This window comes from Dermacentor andersoni, chromosome 10 (genome assembly GCF_023375885.2).
Source record: "Dermacentor andersoni chromosome 10, qqDerAnde1_hic_scaffold, whole genome shotgun sequence".
Lineage (NCBI taxonomy): Eukaryota > Metazoa > Arthropoda > Arachnida > Ixodida > Ixodidae > Dermacentor > Dermacentor andersoni.
Genome location: NC_092823.1, coordinates 86,796,203 through 86,818,353, shown reverse-complemented (window position 1 = coordinate 86,818,353; position 22,151 = coordinate 86,796,203). Strand labels below are relative to the sequence as shown.

At 45.2% G+C, this 22,151-nt stretch overlaps 1 protein-coding gene across 1 annotated transcript in view; it reads left to right on the top strand.

Annotated features, from left to right (window-relative positions):
- The window catches only part of LOC126543514 (gastric triacylglycerol lipase-like), a 34,409-nt gene that overhangs the window by 6,776 nt on the left and 5,482 nt on the right, over positions 1-22,151 (top strand). The window contains exons 4-5 of the mRNA XM_072284715.1: positions 12,137-12,289; positions 15,019-15,090. Coding sequence (XP_072140816.1) covers positions 12,137-12,289; positions 15,019-15,090 — 225 coding nt within the window. The remainder of the gene's footprint in view (positions 1-12,136; positions 12,290-15,018; positions 15,091-22,151) is intronic.

Sequence of the window (22,151 nt, the reverse complement as noted above, 5' to 3'; positions counted from 1 at the left end):
GGGCGACGAAGCCATAAGTTTTTCGTGCATAATTTGGTCTTGTTTTTTTTATATTTCCTGATTTTTTTGTAGCCTTTAAATAGCAATTTGGGAGTTTTCTTTCTTTCTTTTTCTTTTTTTATCGTGCGCGCGGGTGTGTTTCATGTGTATTTGGTTTTGCGGGATAGTCAGAGCGTCCTATCGTGACATGTTTTTTAACGCGTGTGACCATGTGGGACGTTAATTCTTTAAAGCCTTTAAATACGAGTTTATAACTGGCGTGAATAAAAGCTATTAGTGGTTTTAGTGTGTGTCCATTGTTATCAGGAATATTGCTTGGGTAGGACAGTGAGAGCATGGCCGCGTGTTTGAACACGTGCGAACACGTGCCATACCTTAAGTCGGTGAGGCATTTATTGCTCTTAAAACATTGGCGATAATTACTTTGCGGCATTTTAAAGATTTAGGTTCCACGCGTATCGATCTTTGCTGGCAGTTACGTGCTCTGAAAGCTTCTGTGTTTCCATTAGAAAAAGCTAAGTGCGACACATGACAATAAAAACAGTAAACCATGCAGTGTGCAGGAGGTCCTTCTCCTTCAAGGTAGACGAGGGGAAGGATGAGAATGGAGAGAAAATTCAGTCAGTCAGCAGACAGTGTGATGTCGATGCTAGTCTAAAGAAAATGGATGCCCTCCAGGACGAGCTTGTGAAACATATCTTGGAGCTCAAAATGAGCTAAATATGGAGTGCGATGCATGGTAGGCGGTGGAAAAAAGACCTCAAGCAGCCGAAGGAAAGCTGAACAGGGCCGTCATCATAACCGAGAATGGTCGTGACAATGGAATGCGGTCTCCTGACGTCACAGAATAGGGAGAGTCAATAATCCTATAAACTACGAACATTGCCTGGAGGTCCATTAGATGTTTCAGTTGGAGATTGAGCACCTCCGTGAAGGTTGAGATTGCTCTAATTTACGTGAAAATAACGTTGGTGGTACCGTCAACAGTCCTCTTTTTTACGTTGAACATACCTTATATAGATGTCTCTGCTAGATGTTGGTTACATTGTTTAGATATTAGTATGGGGATGAAATGCGCTATCGAAACGTTAAGATGAAATTTTGTACATTGACCTGAATGTGCAGGAGCCGTATAGCATACTTTTATTGTCAGAATTTACATGGAAAAGAATACAATAAGTATGCTGAGAATAAAGAAAACTCACCATATACTGTCTGGCATACCAGGGGCTCTTTCAGATTTTTTGCTATGTTTATTCTTACGTCCTCAGTACGCTACGCGCTATGTGACAGGCACAACCGGCAGGCAGGATCAGATACCTCGCTTGAACACATATATGCGCACGCACACCCGCCACACGGACGTGCAGAGTACCAACTCTTCTGGACCTCACATCTAGTACAAGTGGGTTATTAAATTAGCGCACATTTTATGACTAATTAGATCAAGAAATAGGAAAGTAGAGAGAGAGAATTTATTTGAAGGAAAGCAGACAGGTCGAACTGAGATAGCGTGCTCTAGCCTGCTGCTCTGTATAGGGGGAGTGGGGAACGGGGATGTAAAGTCTGGATGAAGGGCAATGATGCCATATGAAAAAGTATACACAACGACGAAGGCGAGTTCAGCATCCTCATGGTTATCAACAAAGTGAAAAAAAGATAAGTCAGAAGTGTCATTCGCCTTCCAGAGCATGGCTTTAGTCACGAATCTAATTTAAATTTAACAAAAACGCCCAACGAAGAAGCTTGTGTGTGGGCTTCTCCTGCGTGAGCAGCACAGGTGCCAGAAATGTCTTTAAATTATGTAAAGAGCAGCGATAAGCGGCTCCAGTATGACGAGGATGCATGCACGACACTTTTAGCGGCCTGAGTCTTGAGACCACAGATAATCACGCGCATTGCTTCTATAGCAGGTGCTTCAGCATTTTTCAACGCTTTCCTTGTCGTTCTTTTCGGCTTCTTGCTTGCCTATAGGGTCGTCGGCTTTACTAGCCTTAACATCTACAAGGAAAGGGGATGTAAACATATGACATGCAGACTTGATAGTCTTGAACTGCACTTTGAATGAGTGAGAAAACATAATCTTTTCATGGGGAAACTGAAAGAAAAAAGAACCCTGGGAGGACTATTCATGTGTGGCCCAAAAGTTATATCTGTCACGTTCTTACAAGATACGTTATGAAAAAGAGAACAAACTTATTTTCTACCTTTTGGCTGAAAACCGCCCTTCATCAGGAGTAAATTTCTTCCAATATTTGAACAGTAGCCAGGAGCTCTTTATTTTTTCAACCATACATATATAACCTATTATGGATGTACATGGGATACCATGCAAGCATCAATTGGTAAGCATATTTTACCGGTACATAGAGCTTGAAAATATTCATAAAATATGCCTACCAATTGGGCTTGAATGATATCCCATGTACATCCATAATAGATTATCCGGTAACCTAACAATCATATGGATAGCAAGTCCTATAAACAGACTCGCTTTTTTCTTATAAAAACGACACGCACGCTAGACGTAACATGTACAGCCGGTGCCGCCCTCGTGTAGAGCGCGGGAATGGAGGCAGGCCTCCGGGACCCTCCAGCCAGCGACGTCAGACGGCTGCTGCAGGGCACGTTTGAGCCACGCCACTACCGTTAGACGTCGCCGGCTGGTTCCCCGGCTGCCGCATTTCCCGCGCTCTACACAAGGGCGGCGCCGGCTGTACGTGACTGCGAGACGTTGGCGTCTAAGATCAATTGTAGACGCTGAAGACACGTTCGTGGTTTACAGGTAGAGCACGTGAAATGCAGGCCAGGGTAGCGAGAAAGAGGTCCACCTGCCTTGAAGCGGCCACAAAGGAAAAACAGGAACGCAGGGGCCCATGCCCCTTGTCAAGTCCGAATCACGCGGAAAAAGATGACAAAGTGAAGCAGGGAGAGGTCTCGGCAGTGAGATAGTGAAAGGGTGATCATCGCTGGCGATTCAAACCTGTATAGGTGCTCAGAAGCAATTGTCGACAGGGTGGCAGGTGTTGATACAGTGGCGGTAGGCACATTGCCAGGGTGGCGATTGGGCACTGTCATGGAGGGAGCAAAAGCAAACCTTGTCGTAGTGGCAGGTGGGATAAATGTGCTCAACAGAAAAGGAACAGGATTGGCCCAGCACCTGGCGAAGAGGGTAGAAGACGCGTGAGTTGACCCCTCAGACGCAGATTATGGCGTGCACGGTGCCAGAGGTACCTTTATGTGACAGTAACGACAAAGAGCTGTTATAGCTGCAAATGAGGTTATATGGAGATTGAGCTGAGAGGAAGCTTTCGAGGTTGTAGAAATAAACAGGGACGTAAGAAGGTCTAGTGGTGTTGAACGAGACGGGATCCACTTTAATTACAGGCTTGGACGACAAGTGGGCTGACCACTTGCTGGTCGCACGGTTGCTTTCTTAAGGGGCCCACGGGCACTCAGGAGGCCAGAGTAGATAGTAATGGAAAAGGTCCCCTAGGGGAACGCAGAACAGCATCACCGTCAATAACAGAAAAAGGAAGAAAATAAGAGAACTGGCCATGCAATGGCGCTACATATATATGCAGGGCGGCTGCAGAAAGAAAAGGTGGGTAGAGGTTGAAGAGCATTTAAATAGAGAACAAATAGTTGTGAACGCTGTTACAGAAACGCACCTTAGAGACTCAGATAGTTCGCCAGTGATTGATAATTCTGCTTGGGAAGGGTGCAACAGAACTAAATCAGAAAGAAAGGGAGGAGTCGGAATGATCCTCCACCAGAGAGACAAATGGAAAATAGGAAATTCAAAATGTCAAGAGCATATTTAATTATCATGCACAATGAGTGGCAAGAAAACGTGAATGGGCGTATTGTGTTGGTGGACCGGAATGAATTGCATAGAGAAGAATCAAGATTTAGTGGAATGTCTAAATACAGACAGATACTAGACGTTTTAGAAATGGCGTCGAAATTATTCTGTTCGGTGGCATGAATGCCCATATACAGCATTTTAGATGGCTATACCGACAACAACGGATAGTCAATGCGAGGTCTTTGTGAGCGACATAACTTCGTTCTCGTGAATACAGGGCATAAGTGTGATGCAGACCACCTGGGAAGTGGGAAACCGGCAATCCAACATTGATTACTGTCTGATGACAGAAAGAATTTATGTATAAGTGGAGAGAAGTGGTAATTGACAAGGATAGGTATGGCAGCATATTGAGTAAACATAAAACGCACAATTTTGATAATGGGATATGTAGTTGGGAAAGAGAGGAAGGAGCGAAGAATGTCCAGTCCAAATTTAAACGCTCAACAACAAATATGGTCACAAGAGCCGAGGAACAACTTGGCAAATGGCCAAGCGAAGAGTGGGAATATAGTGAGCTTCTGTGTTCAATAACGACAGAAATACGGAAAGAGAAGCCACATATTTGTTGGAAAGGAATAAGGAAAGAGAAAAGATGCAAAACAGCGAGATACGAGAAGTGATCGCTGAAAGACAGAAAGCAACGCGAGAGCATAGGCAGGCAAAACAAAAAGCGATGTTGCTGCAGGATGAAGTAGCCAGAAAATGGGAAATATACCGGGAGAAGAAATATGTGGTTCAAATACTAGTTCAAACAAAGACAAAAGGTGAAAGTTAACGTTGGTTGTCAGAAATACGTGAGAAAAATAAGGTCGCGCTCAGAATATTTTAGAACAAAATAAACTTATTAGGCAGGAAGTCTGGCACAATAGAACAACATATCCTAGAATAAGATGGAAACAAACTGGAAAGGGACGCGCTATTAAATTATGTCAGAAAAATAACAACCGAATCTTTCAAAGGCAATACCGTGGTTGTATTTGAAGAAAAAAAAAGAGCATGGAAGAGAACCACATGGAAAAGGAGCTGGTGATGACGAATTTCAACTGGAAGAAAGCCGAAGAGAAAATTTCCAAGCGGACAGCCACAGGGCTAGACGAAGTTCCCGTTAGGCTGATTAATGAACTAGCAAAAAAGTAGGGAAGCTCGTTAAAAGCTATAGAAAGAACCTTAAAAGATTGATGAATACGAGACAGTTGGCGACAAAGTAGAACGCATTTCATTTACAAAGGTAAGGGGGAAAGACAGGATTCACTTATATAGGCCGTTGGCCATAACATCAGTAATATGCAGGTTAGCAATGCAGGCGATTAAATTAAAGAAGCTGCAAGCATGGGGATGGAATAATTGCATATTGAGAGAACATCAGAATGACTTCAGAATCGGTTCGCGTCTGGATGATAATTCATTTGTCCTTACTCGGTGTAACGAAATGTCCAGAGATGAAGAGAGACCGCTATATGTGAATATTTTTATACGTTATTCGGAGCATATGACAATGTAGACGGCAGTATATCGCGGGATATATTGTGGGATAAACAAATCAACGCTGTTCGAGTTTGGAGTCTCCGATAGGTACGGTTGATCGCGTTATCTTTAATTTGAAGTTCATAGCCTTTCGGAAGGGTGTGGGGGGGGGGGGGGGGGGGAGGACTGACGATAGTACCAAGCACTCGAATACTCTTTTTTCCTGTACTTCACGCTTCGTAATGCAGTGTGCGTCTGCACTAGGGCCACCGCTCTAGTTACCATGCTCCACAAAGAGCGTCCTGTCACAAAGGAACTGTCGCACGCACGATAGTTTACTTATTTATTTGTTTTCGAGCACGTATGTGTGGGAGTTATTCGCGCTGTGGAATGGCGTATTAGTACGCATGCCGATCGCAGTGGTAATCGTAAAATTCCGCGTCTGCCGGAAACGTGGGGGCGCGGCATGCGAGTTTGGGTGGTTGTGCGTTTTTATTCTGGAAAAGCGTGAAGTGGCTGGTCCGCAATAAAGCCAGTATGTATATGTAAAGAAACTGTGTCTAGATGACATCACCGTGCTTTTACTGCAGACGTTCCCTCCGTGTCCTTACAATACGCCGACGGCCGTTGTCATACGTAGACAACGAGTCGTCACACCACTAGATTCGAAACTTGCTTTCAGCCTAAAAGACACACAAGTCTGTTGACATTTCGATCACCATGAGAGCATGAACAAAATGCTTTAGCACTGACACTGTGGGCCCGCTTATCACACAGCAATGGGTCTTGAGCGCTGCTTCCGTGATGGTTTTTCTCGCGAAGACTACCGCAGAGTGGATGTGGGCTGGTATAACGTAGACCTATTCCAATCTGTTTTCTTTCCAAATCGCTCATTAGCCCTCCTCGATAGCTCAAACTGGCTCGGGCTCTGCCCATGTGGGTGTGGTTCCCGACCATATGGGCTGGACCCGATCTATTCTAACCTCTCAGGGAGGGCTAATGGTCGATTTGGAATAAAAGGAGATTGGAACAGCTTTACGTTATAGGGCCCGCGGTGGTTTTAATTACTTAACTAAATATATAATGTAAAAATCCTGCGAAGGAGGCATGGGGCCCATCCGATTTGTATAGGCCACTCGCGGAACCCAAAACTTTTGTTTGCGGAGGAACCCAGTTAGGGCACCCGTGGACTATAGACCATCTCCGCAAAGAGAGCGACAGCTGCAGACTGCTGCTGCATTATTTAGAGACGACTGGGTCCAGCGGTCTCCTTGAATTCATTATGAATCACTTCTTACCAGCTTCGCTTTCCTTTCTTTCCTTTTTCTTCCAGCTTCTTTTTTCCTCTTTGTAAGGTAGAAAACCAGGCGTTGGTGGAGGAGTATTCTTTAAATTTGCCCCTAGCGGACTGGCAATTTCGGTCATCACTGCTCGTGTGCAGCAGTAACAGCGAGGACACCGGCTGTAGGTTCTTGTCTGCACATTGCTGGTGTAGATTCAGTCAATCAGTGGTGAGCGAAATAGACAGTCCACTAGGTGGTCTTTTACAGAACCCACCCACTGAGGTATTCAACAACAGTTGTCTGTGCGATTGCACCGAGGCTTGTGACGTCATAAGGAGGGCGTGAGAAGGGAATAATACTTCTTGGGTCGTGCATAATGATGCGCAGTAGCCCGAAAGGCATGGTAGGTGCCGTCTTAGCGAAGCAGCCAGTGAGAGCGTATGCTCGCTCTTTGAAAGCATCATGAAACATCACGCATCATTTTTGAAACGTCAAAACATTGCAGTTACAGAAACTTCAAAAAAATAAAGCTACCAAGTGTGAGCTAATAAAAGCACCTGATCGTGTCCATCAGGAGGACTTTCGTAACGGTTGGATGGAGCATCTCACGGCTTTGATTGAGTATAGGGCTTTTCATGTGCGGTCGGATGATTATCTCCATGTACTGTATGGAGATAGTCACTCACGTATATTTAGGAATCAGCGCTGTGCTTTTTAGTAGCGCTATCTGCGGAAGAATAGCTTTGTTTTTTTTTTTTTAATGCTGAAATGATAACTGCGTAACCGCGGGAAGCTTGAATGATGATGATGATAATGCTGGTTATTATCATCCTTTTTGGAACTAGGTGGTGACAAATAGTCACCCAGCCTGCCTGTTCTAATGAAGATTTACTACATTCATCGCAGTCTAGCATTTCGCTTATCTGATCTCGATCTATATGTTGCTTTCGTCATGAAGAGCCAGCGATTATGCGCCACGGGGTCGCATTCGCGCACTTTAAATCCTGATGTCCCAGAAAGCTTGCTTGATATGAGCCTTCATTCATAGTGCGGTTATAAGATTGTTCCTAATAATTGAGGTATGGGAATTAAAAGGTTCCCATGCTCTACTTATTTCGTTTATTTCCAGAAGAGGGTTGTAGCGCCGAAAAAGACAACACATAGAAGCGAGACGGGACGTCTCGCTTCTATGTGTTGTCTTTTTCGGCGCTACAACCCTCTTCTGGAAACATGCACCAACTAGCCCCCCAACAAGTTTACTCAATTTTGTTTATGTTTTCAATCATCGTCATTGTTTTCTTGATATTGAAAATAAACTGGCATGTTAAGAGAAGTAGTCCTTAAGAAGGGGATAATCAAGGCGTTCTTTTACCCTACCTCCGTCGTGGGTACTGCCATTTTGGGTCAGTCAATGGCAGCAGCAACAACGCATTGAGGGTGACCTTTCTTTGCGCTTTGAATTTCCTCTCCATCCTGATGCTTCACCGCTTTCATGCGCCGGAAGAAACAGTTGAGCAAAAGCTTCATTGGTGCTCTCATTAATCAATACACCAAATTTAGTCACCAGTCATTGCGGCAGGATTGGAGGAGACGAACTTTTGTGACTGCACTCGGCGAAAAAAAAAATGTTTGCTCAACAAACTAGCTCAACTTTGCCATATCGTGGCTGAGCACGTGGTCGCGTAAATGATTCCTGGCTGCGGCTACCCCATCCGTATGGAGACCGAATGAAAACAAAAAAGAAGAACGCTTCTGTACCTAAGTTTTCTTGTATACTAAATTACTACGTGTGCTCGAAATATTGCATTGAGCACTTCGTTCACTGCAGTATCACCTGTTCTTTTCCTCCCTGTGCTGCTTTCGGATGTAAAACACTGTTCATCGAGCTGCCGTTGCAGGCGCGGCCTCTTCAATGCCACATTCACAGACGAACCTGAAAGGTAAAAATCGGGGAAGGACTGTTGAGTTTCGCAATAACACAGACGATAATGAAGCTGACCCGGACAAAGCAGAGCTTGAAACTCTGCGTTACCACCGATCATAAGTCCGACATAGACTTGTCTACGAAGTACTGCAACCTGCAGTAAACACTAGGCTGTCCAAACGTATGTGCTCCTGCCGTATGCCTGTCGCTTATGTTCTAGCGTCGGGCACTTGTCAATGACAGTAACACGAATGCAGGCGATGTCAACTGCACTGTAGACGTTGTGATATAAACGACCGCTACTCGCAGCATTGCTGGCTCTGAAAGAAGCGTTTCTGCTGTCATAGAGCTAAATCCGCCGTGGGCTTTGAGTCATGACGAAAACTGTAGCTCGCCCGGCCGCCCAAACACAGACGACAAGGGCCTAACTGTGCCAGCAACTGCAATCTAAAAGTGCGGAAAACTATTTCGATATTCTGCGCGCTTTGCATCCATCTTTCTAGTTTTCCTTATGTCTATATTAATGGGGCTCTTTTACGTCTAGCGCATAAAAAAATTCCCGTATATAGACACCTGCGGTTTTCGTCGAGAGACTACGTGCCTAAGCAAACATAAGCAGAAACAAGAAATTTCAACGATAATTTCACCAATTACCCAAATGTGCACATAACTTTCTAATTTCAGGTTTCATAGCACGTGTCACAATTATAGACTAAAGCAGAGCAGTTGTGAAGTCATGTCTGCCGAAGCCTAGCGTGACCTTTAAGATATGCGATCTCAGAATGCGCTAGAAATACCTTAATCTCCCAGTCAACATTCTCTCAAAAGCGTCCCTTTAAAAGTTCGAGATAGTCTGAACTACAATGCCGTCGCATTTTGTTAGTAAATATTGAGGTAGGACACTTAGAAAGTGGTACTTGTCTTAGCATTTCTAAGGGTTTCGCCACTACTGCTCTGCTTCAATTTCGCAATGGCGACATGTACTCTAGGCGGCGTAATTAAAGTGGAAATTACCTCATTGAAGTATTAGGGAAAATTATGATTGCCATTTATCGAGCTGCTATTGTCCACGTAGCCACGTTGCCTACCTGCGGGAAACGCAAGGGTCTAGACACTCGCTTTTTAAGCGTTCTGCAAAAAAAAAAGAAAACGTGCTTAAACCAGTCTTTAGAAAACCTGAAAAATTAAGTAGCGTTTACCGGCAAATATGAGAGAAATACTCTAGACATTACGTCACACCTCTTTGAGGTCCTGGATCTATGACTTGACTCGCGCTCAGCGTATTTCAAAGTGTTGTGCAGCAGCTCCCTCGACACAAGTCTAGGAGCAAGGGCAACTGACGGTGGTCCGGTGAAGACTACCGTGAAATGCACCATATATATATATATATATATATATATATATATATATATATATATATATATATATATATATATATATATTATACGATGCATTTGACACTCCTGATGCCAACGCATTAAAAGAACTAGTTTTGCCCGAAAGCGATATCAAAGTATTGCGCAACTACATGATGTTAGCTTCGTAGTTCTTGTGGGCCGTAATATGTAGTAAAGACTCGTTTCAGTCAGTCAGTGAACAAACTGTGTTCACGTCCTAAGGAACTACTAAGTCGTAGTTGCTGTGTCGCGCAAGTAAATGCAAACATTAATCAACCTTATTGCAAGACCGCAAACAATCGCTGTCATAACGATGGCGTAATAAAGAGCGCCTGCAGCGGGTAGCGAGCGCTTCGTGCTGCTTCTCACTTCATCGCGTCTCCGAAACTTGAAATTACTCGAGCTCCAACACTAGGCGTGCTGGAACACCGTGGACATGAAGCCACCAGCCATCTCACCACGTCCAAGCTCAGCACCCGCCGCATATTACCTCCGAGACACGCGCAACAGCGTATGTGCTCAGCCCCGTGGACAGCCATGCGCAGCCACAGTCAGGCTAGAGGAAGAGATGCGCGCTCACTTTGCCTCCCTATAAGTTCCTTTGGCGCGCGCGTTCATTATGTCTAATACATCAGTGGCATAAACTAAAATGAAAGCTTTATTTCTGTTTTTACCAAAGATACTGGGGTTGATTAGAAAAACAGCAATTAACAGTTTCGGAGGCCTCACCAATCTACAAAACCAGCGGCGACGCAGTGTCGCTTCTCGAAGGAAAACAATAGGCAGTGACCAAATTAAAACTCTTGATGAGATACGTTGAACTTAGCCGAGGCACAGAATACCACGCACCGCAATACTGGCATATAAAGCACACAAAATTAAGCAACATGAAAATCTAGTCTAGCTTACAAAACTCTCGCGGAGCACAGAAAAGGGCAAATTATGCAAGCGTTCGGACAATTCTGTATTTAAACACTTGAGAAAGGTTTATTTCAACATCTGGCGACAATTATATATAGGGTCTACACCTTGGTAAGACAAATCAAAGCTATATTTCATTAATGTCAGAAAAACTGTAGTGCTTCCACAGCTTTTTCTCCTGCCAAACGCACATTTAAACGGAATAATATGACGGTGATTCGTATCGAAATACCTCACATCGCACAGGATATTTTATATGCCCGATACAGCCTTCGTGTGCTTGATCGATTGGTACCACTTTCGGAATAGGTGACCTTAAGGTATGCTACAAAATGCATTGATGTTCCTGCCAAGTGTCTCGAAAAAGCGTACGCGAAAGAATATGGTGTGATGCTAACAGTAACCCCCAATGCAATTTTAGCCAACTTTCAGGACAGATATCTCGAAAGTGCTGTTGGTATTGCTATTTCTGCTAGGCAAAGACGAATTCACTAGTCCTCGTCTTCAATTTCTCAAGTGGAATATGTGTCCTCAAGTTAATCATTAAAAATGTAATTAGTCAATGGTATTATACAGCCGCTAGGACAGTTCTATTTTTCAGGGAAGTAACATCCACCTCTGCCTTTAATTCACTAAATCGTGCTGAGTTCTGCTAAATATTTCAAGCGATCCTTAAAAAAAAGGTTTTCGCTCACGAGATGAAAGAAATGTAATAAACAGTGTACTTGCTCTTTTCCGTGCAGCACCAACGATTCCTTCTTGTTTTGGAACGCATACGTAGCATACCATGCCGTAATCGCCAGAGTTCAATTACCGTTTTTAAAAAAACGCAGTCATCGCATTCCAGCAGTGCTAACATATAACGCAGAAACCTGGAGATTAACTGAGAAGCTTGAAAAGCAAAGGGCAGTGAGCTATTGAAGAAAAGGTTTTATGCGTATTGATAGGAGAGATAAAGACAGCCGTGTGGATTAGAGTGGAAATGGGGTTAGCGATATTGAGACCAAAAAAAAATGGAGTGGGGCATGCCATGAATGCGTAAGGCCAATAACGGTTGGTCTATCGCGATTTCAGGATGGGTGCCAAGAGAAGGAAAGTGCAGTCGAGCAAGGCAGATAATTAGATGGTGTGATGAAGTTAGGAAACGTGCAGGCATAAGTCTGGGTCAGCTGACGCATCACATGGGTAATTGGGGATCGCTGGGAGAAGTCTTCGTCCAGCAGTGGACATAAATGGATGACGTTGATGATGATGAACAACACCTCCTTTGACGCAGCTGCTCCTCGATCCAATAGGCGACAGCGGATATTTCTTCCTTCCCGATGCACCCCGAGATGCGATGCAGGCAATCTGCGACAACTACAAGGGAGAGCTGTGCTCCACTTCCCTAGTTGTCACAATGGTCAGCAGTCCGGAGGAAGTGAACAAGGTAAGACTCAGCGACGTCCTAAAATTGAAAGGTGCTTTAGCAACGTTGTCACCAATGTGAATGCTCAGGCCAGTGTTGTCAAATTACCGCGCCGATGCTTTCTCACTTTCACTAAAGCGTCTGTCATTGGACACAACCGGTCAAAGTTAATAGTAAGCTACCAATTCACATCGTAAATTGCACAGCTTATCGTTAAGTACTGTCATATGCGATATTTGTACGCTCACAATGCTCTGCTTTCTTGGGTAGTCATTTTCGTTGCTTCCACGCTACTTTGTACTAGATATTTTGGCCGTGGCCTGCCTTTACTGCATATGCAACTCACTTATGAAATATCTTGAAAAGGGGCCTTTAGGGGTTAAATAGATTAAGATAATGATCATGACGATGATGACAATCATGACGATGATCATGTCGTCGCAGTCGCCGTGATGTTCTGTATAAAGTCCAAGGGCGATAACAGCATCGCCGCGCTGTATTCAGTATGTTGTATGAATTGGGGTCGGACATGTAAAGAGGTGCAGCTGGTCCCTGCCGTCGTACGGCTGATCTGGGCTAAGGACGTTGTTGAATGGAGGAACGTGTTATCGTCGAAAACGAGGAGTACTGGGTTTACTTACAATATCTACACGAAAAGTCGAGAACCTTACATCTCATTAGTCTAGTATCACCTAAATGAAGCACACTGAGGAGACGAAAAGGTTCGCTTAAACCCCTTCTGTTATCACTAGCTCCGTAGGCAACGGAAGTCTGCCGCCCCACCTTCGTCCAATCGGAGTGTCTAAAATCGGTGAAGGACCCGCGCTGAGGGCGAGAGTTCCCACAATTACTCTCGCACATTTATTCACGGAACACATAGAAAGGAGGGGAGCTTTATAGACATACATTGTCACGCTTGACTCATGCTGGCGTGTCTTGGTTCCTGGGATGACCCAGCAGTTTGCTGGAGCAGCTATCAAACGACCGTGTCGATTACCGGAGTCCGTGAGGGAACGCCGAAGAACACCTTCTTCCAGGAGTTTCTTGCTCCTATAGACCCGTGACGCGACAGTGAACCAACATACAACACTCGTTCCGCCAAGCGTGTCGTGCTGGCACCGCAAGTCTGTCCAAGGGGGAGGCACTGTTATCGTCACAAAGTGATTCGTCGCAGTGTTGCAGGAGAGGCTAGAAGGTCACTTGCCCCACTGGCCGATCGTATCATTGTGCGAGCGAAAGCACGTTAGGATGGCGGATGATCGCGGCTAAATCTGGCGTACGCTAGGGAGGAACGCGGAGAGCAAACGCGCCGTCTTCAGTCGCGCGAATGGCCGCGGGGGACGGGAGGGAGTAGGACGGCGTTGGGCTTCGGCAGCAACAGCGTATTTTGCGACCGGGCGTGAGGGGAACTGACTATCGCGGCTCAATCTCACACGCGAAACAGAGGAAAGCGGGGAAGAAACGCGTGAGGAGGTCTTCTACTCTGCCAGCAGCTGCGTACTTTGCGCGGCGGTTCCCTGTTGCGCTGGCCGTATTTTCAATGCGGTCTGCAGGCGGCTCATACCTAGCTTTGTGCGTGCTGTTTTCGCCGCTCAGTTTGCGTTGAAGCGATAAACAGCACGAAGGTCACTTCGCTCGCTGCCGCTGCCGCGCTTGCTCACGACAGCGGTTTCACAGCTAGTGTCTGCGGTTGTCGAGTGTGATGTGTTCAAGTTTGCCTGTGGGCGTTGACACAATGCTTGTTAATTGAGTTAGTAAGCGAATATTTCCAACTTTATGCGGCCGATAAAGCTACTATCCTTACTTCGTACAGCTCTCTGCTAATTTGCTTTCGCAATCGATGCTTCGCTTTTCGGGAGAAACGTTGTTTTTTAATGCGCTTACATTCTTCGAATACTTGGCACACTTTCCACGATGTTTGTACGTTTGTTTCTCATGTCTCTAACCTCTTTCCTGCGAACTCTGCTTCAGCATCGGGCTGCTGTATATATATATATATATATATATATATGCATCTTCAATGAACCTCTTTGGCAACAACTTGGGTCACACTGTGTATGTGTCACTGATATCTACAGCTCTTCAATAAACCTCTCTGACTCTCCCTTGGATAGCTGGGCGGCATCGAAGACCTGTACTCGCACACACACAATGCACGGGATTCGCGGTGGAAACGTTAGACGGCGCAGTTTGTCTAAAGGGAAGCGTGAGAGAGGAGTCTGGCTGTATTCGCGCCTTATACTCAACGTATTTTGGTCGCAGTACGGTGTGTCGCTACATTCCTTCAATGTTATTCTCATCAACGTCGAAATTGATCGGCTTTTGCCGGAATTTTTTCCGTTTGTTTTTTACGACCATAATTTCGGCCAATAGCGCCTTTTATCTTTATTTTTAGGTTGCCCTGTATATACCAACGTGGCAACTTAAAGCTTCTTAACTTCTTTGTTAGCATTGAATACATGTTAACAAAGAAGAAAAAAAAACTTTTCGAAACCAACCGTTGAGCGTAGTTAGGCCTCGTTGTGTTCACACAGTGTTTCTGTCGCAGTAAAAGGTCTCACTAAGTTTTCCGCTACGTAGCTTCATAACTGTACTTGACGATTTTTCAGCTCTCGGCTTCACGACTGATTTTCTTTTCCGCACGGCATTGCCATGCTAAACCCATGAATATTTCGCCGCGAATGCAAATCATGAATAAAACATCATTAATGTTTTGCCGCTTCCAGTAAGTTTTGTTTTATTTGTTTCAGACGCGAATGTCAGTCATCCTTGCTCACTACCCTATCGGAACGTCTTATCAGAACCTCCGCCATTTTGCACAGGTGAGTAAAAGACAGCAGAGTCCTGAGTATCAATAAAGGGGTGTGATAACATTAGAAATTTAGAATGCTAATCAAGCTGTCCTTGCTATTCAATTCGTATTCAAATGCACAACTCGCTTTTAGGATTGGTCGAATATTCACATCTTTCGAATATGTATGGGATATGAACTCTTATGGAGATCTAAGAGGAGACAGAGAGTGCTGGAAAAGAGGAAACTTCAGATGATTCTGCTGCAGAGAAGCCGCGTTTGCTGCGCAGGGGCACCCATTCCTGGGTGAGCGCACAAAGGATATACCTCTTCTCAATAATTTTCAGTCGTTTATTATGAACGTCTCACTTTTAGGCGCCCCGTATCTCAATTTATTGTCTCAATTTAGGCGAATCACTTATTGTCCACTCGTGTCGTGACCCCTCCCTTCTTATTAAAAATGTAAAACCCATCTGCACTATGTGCTATGGCCTTGCACTTCTCTTATTTAACGAAGTCAACACTCAACGCGCATCTTGTGAAGGGCCTGTTCCTTTCCTTCGTTACACTCACTGTAACGGCGCACCAGCTGACTTGAGTCAGTTATTGCTCATGGGACTGTTCGCAAATGAACAACCGGCCCACGTAGCCTTGTTGTTTTATCATGAGGACTCTACGGAAACTGCATATTTTCATGTGTTTAGAAGAAGCATATTTGATAACTTATTCGATATTCGAAGATCGGTTTTCCCGGATATTCGTATTCGATCCGAGATATAAATTTCGCTATTCTGTCACGTCTACTAAAATGCATTCTAGGCTTTTCCTTGAGCAGCGTGCCTGGCGTAAATACGAGGCGATTTCTGTAAAAGGGAAGGAGAGAGTGAACACACATCTTCTTGTCACTGATTTAAGATATCAGGGAAAAATAAACCCACAAGAAGGAAGCGGCAGCAACGTGCAGAACCTCAAGCGCAGTGCACATAATTGTGTCTTATGATCAAATAGATCTGACAGTTCTTCTACATTGCCGTAATATTCAGTAAATTTTCTTGCGAATGTCTTGTATGCCCAAAGTTGAGATTTTTCTTAAATAATTTTCTGTGCAACATACCGGATTTTAATCCCTCAATCCATTCTATAAGGACGATTACGTAATTTCTTAGGGCACGTGATATAATTTGAGCAATGTTTTCAAAAATTATGCCCGCCAATGGCATCTTCTTTGGGTCGAGGTCCCCAATGATATCTACAATTAACTCACGGCCCTCAGTCCCCAGCAGCTGCGGAGCACCTGTTCAAGGCGGCGGTCAGACCTATAACGCAGCAGAGGGTGCTAAGAATCTCTGGGTTCGGACAGGCTGCCAATGGAAACTGACCCTGTCAAACCTTAATTGCCGACCTCTGTCGAGTGCGGCTAGCTTAGCAGTACTTTTAGAGGAACTATCAGGCGTTGTTTGGGATATCATCAGCCTTAGTGAGGTTAGAAGAACTAGTGAGGCTTATACGTTGCTGAATAACAGCCATGTCTTCTGCTATAGAGATCTGCCAGATAAGAAGCAATACCGAGTAGGATTCTTAATCCATAAGGACATAGCGGGCAACATTGACGAATTCTACAGCATTAATGAGAGGGTAGCCGTAGTCGCAATCAAACTTAATAAGAAGTATACATTAAAGGTAGTACAAGCCTACGCTCCAACACCCGGCCACGACGATGAGGAAGTAGATCAGTTTTATGAAGATGTTGAATTAGCGATGAGAAAACTGCAAAGTCGGTGTACAGTAGTAATGGGTGACTTCAATGCAAAAGTTGGGCGAAAGCAGGCGGGTGAACAGGCGATTGGCAACTACGGCGTCGATTCTAGAAACGCTAGAGGAGAAGTGTTGGTAGAATTCGCAGAAAGTAATAAGCTGAGAATAATGAATACCTTTTTCAGGAAACGTAGCAACAGAAAGTGGACCTGGAAAAGCCCCAGTGGTGAAACAAGGAATGAAATTGATTTCATACTTTGTGCGGATCCCAGCATAGTGCCGGATGTAGAAGTGATAGGTAGGGTAAAGTGCAGTGATCAGTAGGTTAGTGAGTGCAAGGATTCACCTAAATTTGAAGAGAGAAAGAGTAAAATTGGTCAAGAAGAAACAGGTCAACTTAGAGGCAGTAAGGGTAAAAGCAGACAAATTTAGGCTGGTACTTGCAAACAAATTTGCAGTCTTAGAACAGAAAGATGATGATGATGACATAGACCTAGTGAATGAAACCGTAACGAGGCAGCAGAGGCAGCAGCTGAAGCGGGAAGTAAGACACCAAGGCAACCAGTAGGCAAGCTCTCCCAAATAACAAAGGACCTAATAAAGAAACGACAAAGAATGAAAGTGTCCAACACAAGAGATAAGATAAAATTCGCGGAACTGTCAAAACTGATCAACAAGGCGAAAATAAGTGATATTCGAAATTATAACGTGAGAAATACTGAGGAAGCCGCAAAAAAATGGTCGCAACCTGAAATCAGTAAAAAGGAAACTTGGCATAGGACAAACCAGGATGTATGCACTGAAAGATAAGCAGGGTAATATCATCAGCAATCTCGAAAGTATAATAAATGAAGCGGAATAGTTCTATACTGACCTGTACAGTACCGAGAGGACTCGGGAGAACTCCATTCGGAACGATAACGAACAGGACACAGAAACTCCTCCTATAACTAGAGATGAGGTCAGAAGGGCTTCGCAAGGCATGAAACGGGGAAAAGCGGCAGGAGAAGATGGAATAACAGTCGATTTATTCAAAGATGGAGGAGACATAATGCTTGAAGAACTGGCGGCTCTCTGGAAGAATGCAAACATTATACTAATCCACAAAAAGGCAGACATTCAAAAACTTAAAAATTGTAGGCCTATTAGCTTACTCCCAGTATTATATAAAATATTTACAAGAATAATCTCCAATATGATAAGGGCAACACTGGACTTGAATCAACCAAGAGAACAGGCGGGCTTCAGGAAAGGATTCTCTACAATGGATCATATCCATGTCATTAATCCGGTTATCGAGAAATCCGCAGGGTACAATGAGCCTCTTTATATGGCTTTCATAGATTACGAAAAAGCATTTGATTCAGTAGAGATACCAGCAGTCATAGAGGCATTGCGTAATCAAGGAGTACAGACCGCTTACGTAAATACCTTGTAAAATACCTACGGAGATTCCACAGCCACCCTAATTCTACACAAGAGAAGTAGGAAGATACCTATAAAGAAAGGAGTCAGACAAGGAGACACAATCTCTCCAATGCTATTCACTGCGCGCTTGGAAGAAATATTCAAGCTATTAAACTGGAAAGGTTTTAGAGTAAGGACCCATGGCAAATACCTCAGCAACCTTCGGTTTGCCGATGACATTGTTCTGTTCAGCAACACTGCAGACAAGTTACAACAAATGATTGAGGACCTTAACAGAGAGAGTGTAAGAGTGGGGCTGAAGATTAATATGCAGAAGACAAAGATAATGATGAACTGGGGAAGGGAACAAGAATTCAGGATCGCCAGTGAGCCTCTAGAGTCTGTGAAGGAGTACGTATACCTAGGTTGACTAATCACAGGGAACCCTGACCGAGAGAAGGAAATTCACAAAAGAATAAAAATGGGTTGGATCCCATACGGCAGACATCGTGAGTTCCTGATTGGAACCTTACCGTTACCATTGAAAAGGAAGGTATGCAATCAGTGCATTTTACCGGTGCTGACATGTGTGGTAGAGGCCTGGAGACTAACAAAGAAACTTGAGAACAAATTGAGGACTGCGCAAAGAGCGATGGAACGAAGAATGCTAGGCATAACTTTAAGAGACAGAAAGAGAGCGGTTTGGATCAAAGAGCAAATGGGTATAACCAATATTCTAAAAGATATTAAGAGAAAAACTGGCGCTGCGCAGGTGATGTTGTGCGCAGATTAGATAAGCGTTCGACCATTAGGGTTACAGAATGGGTACCAAGGGAAGGGAAGTGCAGTAAAGGGCGACAGAAGACTAGGTGGTGTGACGAAATCAGCAAATTTGCGGGTGTTAGTTGGAATCGGCTGGCACAGGACAGGGGTAATTGGAGATCGCGGGGAGAGGCCTTCATCCTGCAGTGGACTTAAAATAAAATGATGATGATCACTATCAATCATTTTTCATTATTCAATTTGTCTTTAATCGGTCTTCATATGGTGTGATGAAGCTTCAGCGGACACTCCGGCGGTCAGGTCTGCTGACACGAACTTCACCATGAGCCTCGAAAGGCTTTCGCCTTAAAACATCACGTTGCTGACGAAATCTTGCAGCGACGGCCCTCTCTTGCAGGTGGTGGCAGCGCGTGCCTGACTTCACGCACTCGTTTAAGGCGCGGTAACACTGGGTCGACAGAAGAACGACGAGACGCTGACGTCAACGACTGCCCGACTATTGTGCGTCACTGAAACCATTTTATTAGACCAGGCTGACAACGACGCAAACGATGAGCGCGAGTTGTCTACTGCGACGGGCTTTCTTGTTGACGGCGTCGCGACGAAATCAGCATGCCAACCATCGTTCGGCCGAATCCCACACGATCAGTCATCGAACCGACAACACGACAGCGAAAGCGCCGTCACTTGTATGTCACGCTCAAAATGAGTCAAGCATGCCTACCAAGTTGAAATGCTCAAGCTTCAACCCTCTCAAGCCGTGCACAGCGAAGGTTAAATCTGGCGCTGTCGAGTTCGTGCGCCCGCTATAAGTATGCCGGCGCACCTGAACTGAAATGTAAGCAGTTAGGAAGATGGGAACTGCTTTTATAGTTTTAGCCTTACTCATTTGAAATCAACTTCACTTCGCACGGCGCGTACACAATAAGCGGCAAGCGGCGACACAGCGCTGTACCAAAATCTGTACGTCACGGTACCCGTAGGCTGCATGCCAGTCGCATTCGCTGCTTAGATGGGTGGGTCTGTGCGTGTTGTTATGCTGACACCGTTCTCAATTCCAGAGATGCACCGTTTACCTCTGCATCAAACGGAAAACAAAAGACAGTGCATTCTGTAGACAGCAGCGTAAACAACCAACTTGCTTAATTATAACAACGGTGTCAGCTATAGCATCCGCGTTTTCGCGAGGAAACATCATGGCCTATAAGTGAGCACTTATGCGAGCACAGTTTTCTCTAATAATGCTTTATGGCACGCGCAAATTGTATGTATAATGGAGTTAAAGAAAAGCGAGAATCAGTAATAAATTAACAACCCGTAATATCTTTATCTGGATCACAGTTGCCGTTGTCTACGTGGTTCGGCCGCTCATATTGACTCGTCTCAGGGTGGAACACTACGGCGCATATGCGCAGATATGCATCTTTTGCTACGTTTTGACAGTATTTCACATCAGCGATGCACCTTTTCTCCAATATTTGACGCCAACAAAAATCTGAGGCTGTAGGTGTCAGTGCTAACAAGTGCACGCTTCGCTAAACTTCGAAGACTTCTTGAATATGCGAAGTGTCTAAATAATGCGTAAAAAGAATGCAAAAAGCTAGCACCAAGTGCAAAAACCAGTCACAACAAACTCCAACGCAGCCGTATCGGCAAACGGAAAGCAGCATGCCTTGATCGGCCGCACTGTTAACACAACGGCGCACTCAGGCCTGCTCACCCAGTAGTCGGTGAGTGCCACATGGCGTCCAGGAACTACATGCTGCCCCAAAGAAGCCATTAATAATGATTCGCTATCCAGGAAACGCCCAACCGACGCGTACTCAACGTGGGCGCAGGTACAGAAATGAACCATCGAAAGCCCCGACACCCTTCCAAAACGTTTTCAGCGGAGTGTCGCAGAGGTCAGCACAGGAAAATGAAAAAGGCGGGTTGCCGGCTTTGGTCAGTAATGCGCAACAGGCAACCGCAATGCCACACCCACGTAGCGACGAATGCTTCCGCCACTGTTTCGGCCATGATGTCTTGTAGAGGCGTCGCCTCAGGCCACCTTGAGTACCGTTCGACACACGCGAGGACGTACGTGAAACCATGGCAAGGCGGAAGAGGCCCCACCAAGTTTAATTGCACGTGATCAAAACAGATCTCTGGCGGTCCAAACGGCGACGTCGCTGAACGCGTGTCCAGGGTCACTTTCACGGCTTGACAGGCTTGGCAGCTTCATGGCCAGCTTCGACCATCTTTGTTGATTCCTCGCCAGACGAAGCGGTCTGTGATAAGCTTCTGTGTCACTCTGATGACGGGATGGCTTAGTCCGTGTAGTTCATCGAATATAGGCCGCCGAAACTGATGGGGCACGAACAAGCGAGGAGCTTCCTGCGATCTGTCGCACGTGATCAATGTTGTTGTGCAGGGAAGCGGCAGCTCCGCAAGCTGAAGCGACGAGCCTTTTTCCCGCAATTGGCGTAGCTTGGGGTCGTTTTGCTCAACGAATGGTAGAGCTTGGAAGTCCACAGGGCAGCAAGCACTGCACGAATGCGTGACAGTGCGTCAGCTGCCTAATTTTCGGTCCCAGAGATACGGCGGATGTGCGTAAAAACTTCGGCGATAAAGCAACGTTGCTGAAGACCACGTTCTGAGTACAAAAAACTGTTCTTCAAAACGAAGGTTACCGGCTTGTGGTCGGTCAGAATGTAAAAGCTACAGCCTTCAAGAAAAAAACGGAACTGCTTGACAGCGCAATAGTTGGCCAACATCTCCCTCCCGAAAGTGCTCTAGCTAGCTCCTGTCTCCAGTCTGCGCCCTCGTGTTGCTGCAGTACTGCACCTACTATCATTGTCTACGCGTCTACCTTAAGGCGAGTTGGCGCGTCGGGCAACAGATCTATCAGCAACACTGCATTCGCCAATCGTGTTCAGGCTTCCTCGAAGGAGTGTTCGTGCTCCGAGGACCAGTGGAAGGTAGGCGTTTTTCTTTTTTTTGCATCGCTACATAGCTTTTCGGTAATCGGCTGAATATCTTGAGCACAGGATGGTATGAAGCGACTGCGAAAATTTGTGAGCCCCAGAAACTCGCGCAACTTTCCGAAGGAGGTTGGAGAGGGGAAGTCCTCGATTGCCCAAACCCGTGATTCCAGTGGCTTGATGC